This window comes from Pseudonaja textilis, chromosome 1 (assembly GCF_049901715.1).
Source record: "Pseudonaja textilis isolate UNSWEBS1 chromosome 1, rPseTex1.2, whole genome shotgun sequence".
Classification (NCBI taxonomy): domain Eukaryota; kingdom Metazoa; phylum Chordata; class Lepidosauria; order Squamata; family Elapidae; genus Pseudonaja; species Pseudonaja textilis.
This window is the reverse complement of record NC_141990.1, coordinates 270,343,797-270,351,044: the sequence shown is the minus strand read 5'-3', so window position 1 is coordinate 270,351,044 and position 7,248 is coordinate 270,343,797. Positions and strand designations below refer to the sequence as shown.

At 36.6% G+C, this 7,248-nt stretch overlaps 1 protein-coding gene across 1 annotated transcript in view; it reads right to left on the bottom strand.

Annotated features, from left to right (window-relative positions):
• Window positions 1–1,446: 1,446 nt before the first annotated feature.
• The window catches only part of LOC113438574 (cytosolic phospholipase A2 epsilon-like), a 30,929-nt gene continuing 25,127 nt past the window's right edge, over window positions 1,447–7,248 (bottom strand). Inside the window, exons 18-19 of the mRNA XM_087921779.1 lie at window positions 4,315–4,498; window positions 1,447–3,071 (exon numbers count right to left, since the gene is read on the bottom strand). Coding sequence (XP_087777905.1) covers window positions 2,869–3,071; window positions 4,315–4,498 — 387 coding nt within the window. The 3' untranslated portion in view covers window positions 1,447–2,868. The remainder of the gene's footprint in view (window positions 3,072–4,314; window positions 4,499–7,248) is intronic.

Here is a 7,248-nt window from a genome sequence, read left to right as displayed (position 1 = left end):
GGACTTGTTGGTATAATTGGATTGATCAAAGATAAATTATATATCATAAGGCATGAAAGAAAAGTATCAACCTATAATAACAAGGTAGCGATATAAGTTAAAAACAGGTGTGGTTATATGACACAAGTTAAGGTTATGAAAACGAAAGAAGATCTTGCAAACTGTTAAAATAAGAATACTTTTTACTTTGTAACCTCTTTCTTTCTTTCTTCCCCCTTTCTTTTTCTTTCTTTTCTCAAAATTCTTTCCCTTTCCTTCTCTCCTCTTTCCTTTCTTTTTTTTCTTTTGCTTATTTGTGTATGTATTGTGATTGGTTTTAATTGTAAAAATTAATAAACTATATTTATAAAAAAAAAACTTCAGCTTCCGTCTATATTTTTCCAACTTTAATAGTTGCTTATATGTACACATTTTGATCTTTGGAGTTGTTACAGAGCAACAGGGAAATCTTTTCAACATTTTGGCACTGGTCTGAAAAACTATCTTCCTTTGCATTTATATTATGCTAATCATTTTATGTTCTCTTTTGGCATGGGTAGCATATTGCCAAACAGAAAAGCAGAAGACTCAATTATCTGTTTCCTGTCTAACACTATTTCAACCTTCCTTCCTCCCAGTCACAAAGAAAGTTTAATTGCTCTGCAATAGAGTCAGTACAAGTAGAAGAACCCATTGTTCTTTTTTGAGGGCAAATGTTGCTTCTACTGAGATAAAAAAGTCATCAAGTAATTTGTTGCTTTCCTGGAGAAGTGAGACACATAGTAAGGTGTTGTGACTGGAAGGATTGACCCTGCTGGGAGTTTTGACTCTGATACCTCTGAGGATGGAAGGTTTGAGCCTGCTGTGAATGTGGAGTCTGAATTATCAGAGGACACAGATGTGAGCCAGGAGGATGAGAGATTGTTGGAGAGACAATCCTCTCCAGAACCTTCGACTTCGTTCATGCAAACAGCTGATCTACAAAATGAGCCAGAGGTTTCTAGTGAGGAAGACACTGACGGATGTTGGCTTGAAGCTAGAACTAGGAGAAGATTGAAACGTCAATCACAATCTGAAAGGAGGCATCAAGCCAGACATTGATTAAAGAGATTGACACGCCCATCCAGGGGATTTAAGGAGGCGTGTTGACTCTCAATCTTTGCTTGGAGCAAAGTGCTTTGTGGATTCGAAAGGATACGTTTGAAGTGGCCGTTGTGATTTATGAACAATTCTGAATTGCCAGACAGATTCCGGGAAGACTGCCAAGGACTGGAAAACAGTACTGTTAACTCTTTTGAGTCTGGTTTTGTTCTTGTTTGAATATTTTGAACTCTGGAACTTTGTATTCTCACCTGTGGATACAGGTGAGACATAACAGTAAGGTATATGAAAGGCTCCCATTATTTTCAGCTGTCTTCTCTGCAAACTGCATCAGACTGGAAGCAGCTCCTTTGCTTCTGTAGTAATCATGGAAAAATAACTTTGGTGCATGTTCATATATACTCAGATGATGGGGGCAAGACCCTGGAAGTGGACTGCTGACACTTAAATATAAATGGCAGCTCAGCTTTTTAAAGAACTCAGCACTTCAAGAGAAGTGTAAGTAGATTTCAGGGATTATGCAAAAGTACACAAGTTCATCCATCCCATTAAAAATGTGGCTTTTTTGGCTTATTTCTAATATTTTTAAACATTGACACAATATTTTATAAATATATTTGTACATTTCTATTATTATTTATTGGATAAAGTAAATGTTATTGGTTAAAAGTGGCATTTTTAATCCACTGTAATCACAACAAAAATAATAATTTTGTTTAGATTCATTTTCTCATTGTAGGAACTCGCAGTATTATGAAGCTTGGGAACTCCTGCTTTCAGACTACAAGGATTCCATGCCAAATCTTTAAGGAAATAGAAGATTATTTCATGAAATTACACTGGGACTCAGAACAATTTTTTATTTATATAAACATTTAATGTCTTACCATTCTAGTAATCGCTTATCACATAGGATGGATAATATTTGTGTAGCATGCTAAGTGTTAATCAGATGTCCTTGATCTTTGAAACTTAGTAGTATAATTTTTTTTTCTGAAGTTCCATTTCAAATGAAGGATGACTTATATCTGAATAATGTTCTACAAGCATCATGGCCAATTATTGAAAACAGCTTCTATTGTATCCCATGGTAGCAACAAATTTACACATAAAATTCAGAACTGATATCTGCATCATAAAAAGCATAGTATTGTACTAATGACATCTCAAAATAAGGAAATTGATCAGATGGATTATTGTTTGTAGAAGTCTGATACATTGACTTGCACCACTAGCTATTCCTGAAAAAAAAAAAAAACTAAGAAAGGAGGACATTTGGCAGTTTCTTGTTGGGGTCAAAATGGACTTGGCTTAGATTCCTGAATTCTCAACATATGCACATCTACATTCCACCTCACATTCTGTATACGCAGGGACTCAGAGAAGTATATGAACGGTTGCAGGAACTGGGCTTGGCTAGTCTAGTAAAGAGAAGGACCAGGGGAGACATGATAGCGGTCTTCCAATATCTGAGGGGCTGCCACAGGGAGGAAGGGATCAAGCTATTTTCTAAAGCGCCTCTAGGCCAGACAAGGAATAATGGGTGGAAACTGAACAAGGAGAGATTTAGCCTGGAAATAAGGAGAAGCTTTCTGACAGTGAGAACAATCAACCAATGGAACAGCTTGCCCTCGGAAGTTCTGGGAGCGCCATCATTTGAGACTTTCAAGAAGAAATTGGACTGCCATTTGTCAGAAATGGTGTAGGATCTCCCACTTGGGTAGGGGGTTGGACTAGATGACCTACAAGGTCCCTTCCAACTCTGATTATCTGTAAGTTGATTATTTTTTAAGGATTTTTTTTCCGTTCTACTGCCCTATCCAGTGCCTGCAGGATCAGATGTTGATTATTTAGAACATTGTATTCACTCAGTTCTATCAGCTGATCATATTCTTCCTCAGTGAATGTCATTGAGTACGTTGAGTATGGAGTGCTCTTACTGGAGATGTCAACCTCACCATATTTCATTTCTGACTCAGAGCGTTTGACACCTAAAAGGGGGAGAAAAGGAGAGAATTGAAATATAAATTGCTCAAACCAAAACTTACTATAAAAACAATTTAGATTTCCCTTAGAAGTTCATTTGATACCTATAGAAAAGAATGATTTGTACTGAAGGTTGAACTGTGGCATCCTTGGTATTCTCTGAGCTTGGTTGCTTTCTTGCAGACATTTCAGTTCAAAACTAAGTAAAATCATCAGTGTTAGTATAGAATGGGATAGCCACTAGTACTGATGTTACCTAGTTTTGTAATGAAACTTTTACAAAAAAAACCAAACAAAGCAAGGAAGCTCAGAAAAAAGCAAGGGCCCAAAATTCATCTGAGTGTGCAAGTACTCTTGAAACTGAGAAGAGGCAGGTCTTTAATAAATGATAATACAGCCTGTGTTTTCTAATAACAAGGGTTTTTTAAAGATGGATTTTATTTAAATCAAATTATCATCAATGTCTGCTAGGGATGCAGATCAAAGTACTGCATCTACTTATAATAGCAATTTGAGGCTATTCTATTTTAACTTTTACTGATTATTGTGAATGTAATACATGAGAATTGTCTTTTGAGAGGGGGGAAAGAGGAAGGGAGGGAGAGAGAGAGAGAGAAAGAGAGAGAGAGATGTCTTCCAGTGTACAGCTACATTTGGATATTTCAGAATGCTTTGGGATTTTTAGTTTTTAGAAGATCTTTTGCATAATAAAAGAACACGATCTAAAATTGAGGCTCTATGCACCTTTCTCCACAACATTTCTCTTTGTACAGCAATAGCACTTAAACTTATATACAGCTTCATAGTGCTTTACAGCCTGTTTAAGTGGTTTACAGAATCAGCATATTGCCCCCAACAATTTTGGGTCCTCATTTTCCCAACCTCGGAAGGATGGAAGGCTGAGTCAACCTTGAGCCTGGTGGGATTTGAACTGGCAAATTGCAGGTAGCTGGCCGTCAGCAGAAGTAGCCTGCGGTACTGCACTCAAACCACAGCGCCACCGAAGTTGCATATCCCTTTGCTTCCATTCATAATCTCAAGGTGCTTGAGTTAGAATGCTGGATTATGGGTCAAAGTCAAAATGGCTAATACATCTGGGGACACTACGTTGCAAAATATAATATTCTATACAGCAAATTATTTTTATTTCATCACTCTTAATCATTGCTACATTAACAATGTAGTGTGTATATTAATAACCTTGCTCTGCTACATCAATAATCAAAAATAATTATAACATTGAAATACCTGGGGCTTTATAGTAGCGAAAAGTATCATTCACTTGTGGGAAAAATAATAATATTGGTGCTGCTGGATTCTCAGCATCTTCAAATAAATAGCATTCCTTCAGATGTTTGTCATCATCCTTCAGGACAGCTTTGGGAAATGGGATTCCTTGATCTGCATAGTAGTTGCATGATTGCTCCAGGGGCTAGATTAAAACAAAAAGTAAATATAATACTTAGTGCATAGATGGGATGTTAAATCCGGTTTTAGAAAAGCAATAGCAATAGCATTTAAACTTATAGACTGCTTCATAGTATTTTACAGTACTCTCTAAGTGGTTTACAGAGTCCGCATACTACACCCAACAGTCTGGGTCCACATTTTAATGACCTCAGAAAGATGGAAGGCTGAGTCAGCCTTGAGCCTAGTGAGGATTAAACTCCTGAATTACCCTGCAACACTGCATTCTAACCACTGTGTCACCACAGCTCAAGACTGAGGAACACGAGATGTGATTGCTGATGTATCCTGGATAATTGAGAAAGTCACAGAATACCTAAATAAATCAGTATACTTCATTGACTATAGAAATGCCTTTGATTGTATCAATCATGTCAAGCTGCGGAAAGTGCTCAGAAGAATAGGAATACCAGAGTATCTCATTGTTCTCATGGGAAACATATATAGAAGTCAGGAAGCCACAGTATTGATAAGACATGGTGAAAAGTTTGGCTCCAGGCTTGGTAGGGAAGTAGGAAAATACTGTAGAAATATGAAATTTCTACAGAAATATGAAGAAGTCCCCTCTTTCATTCAGCCTATATGGTGAATATATATTATGAGAAGATGGTCTAGAAGAAGACAGGTGTGGTACAAAATTGGAGGAAAAAATATCAATAATCTGCTATGGTGAGGATGCTGCCATTATCACTGAAAATCTGTAAGCTCCAGTAATAAATGCCAATAAGCACAGTGAAAAAATGGAACTAAAATTAATTATAGAGAAGACCAATGTATGACAATACTGTGGGTAGAACAACATGCCTTGAAACTGATAATAATGATACCAAAGTGGTAGATAGTGCCTGCCTTTTAGGACCAACCATCAACAGTAAAGGAACAAGGAGGCAATAAATATGCTGTAGACTAGTATTGACAGAACAATCATGAACACTTGGAAAATATATTCAAATGTCATGCTGTGTCTACATCTACAAAGATTAGAATCATGCAAGCAATCCCTCTATGGAAGCAAATTTGGACTCTAGATGAGTTTGGTGCTCACCTCTGTTTCTTGACTGAGGGAGCCAGCATTGTCTGAAGACAATTTCCATGGTCATGTGGCCAGCATAACTATTCACTAAAGGCTCACTGAATGCTGTTATCTTCCCACTGAAGTGGTACCTATTAATCTACCTGCATTTGCATGCTTTTGAACTGCTAGGTGGGCATCGCTAATTAGGGTAGAGGCTAATTAACAGCTAGAAAGTCAAGACATAACTTCACCAAAATAATTATCAACCAATATCACTACTGAATAATCATTATTAATTGTTCAAAATGATTTTAGCTGAGCGAATGAAGATGGCTTTATAGAATCTTGTTCATTAAGATCAGTGTGGAAGGGATATCTACCTAAAATACAGCTGAAGGACAAATTCAGAAATTTATTGGATGTGTTGAATAAGCATCGAACATTAATTTTTTTTTGGTGCAGAAAAACACTGCACTTTTTGGTTTAAAATTTTGGAATATATGGACATCAACAGGAATTTTAATAAATAGTTAAAGTTGATTTTTACCTCACAAAAGATACTGATAGCTGTTAATTGAAAATGAGCAAACTCCTGTGAGATATAGGAAAGGACTAAACAGAGATGTCCCTTGTCACCATTGCTTTTTATTTTAACTTTGGAAATATTGAACAGAAATATGAGATGAGATGAGATGAGAGAATTACTGGAATGCAGATATGGAGAAATATATGTTACATTTTCTGACAACCTGGTGATAATTTTGGAAGATCTACCGGAACGAATCAAAATATTAAAGGAAAAACAAAGAACTTTGGGGCTGGGGGGGAGTTAGCTGTTTTTACAATTAATAAACAAAAAGATGAAGATGTTAACAAAGAATGCGAAAATGGAAAAACACAGAAATGATGGGAAATGGATTTCAAATTGAGAAAAACGTGAAATACTTGTGAATCACTATGACTAATGGGTGGCGTGGTGGCTCAGCAGTGAAGACACTGGGCTTGTTGGCTGGAAAGCTGGCAGTCCAAGTTTGAAACCCGAGCATCCTGTGAGAGGATGACTCCTGGTCCTTGCCCAGCTCCTGCCAATCTAGCAGTTTGAGACCATGTGAATGTGAGTTTGATGGGAAGGTAATGGTGTTCTATAATGTCATGTTGGCCACATGAACACAGAAATGTCTTCAGACAGTGCAGGCTGAATGGCCTTGAAACAAAGAGCACTGCCCCCTACAGTCAGCAACACTAGCGAAATAAAATCCACAGAGACTCCTTTACCCTACCTTTTTACTATGATTAACATGAATCGTATGTTGTAGCAGAATAATTATGTTCAGTCATGGAATGAAATCCAGAAGTACATGTTAAATTTGGAGAAATTACAATTGTCATTCTTGGGGAGAGTTTCTATTGCCAAGAATAATGTTTTTGTTTCAAACAATACCATTGATAATAACTGATATATCATTTAAGCAATGGCAGAAAGATATATCTAAGCTTGTATGTCAAGGGGAAAAACCCAGCGTTAAATATAAAATATGTTAAGATGCAAAGGAATTGCATCTTAGATTTGGATTGCCTGATTTGAAATTGAATTTTGCAACCTGCTGTATAGTCTTAAAAGTTTTATTCTAAATGAGAATACTTACGAAATTTACCATTGATATATGACTCAATAAAAATTGTCTAGAATACATAAAGAT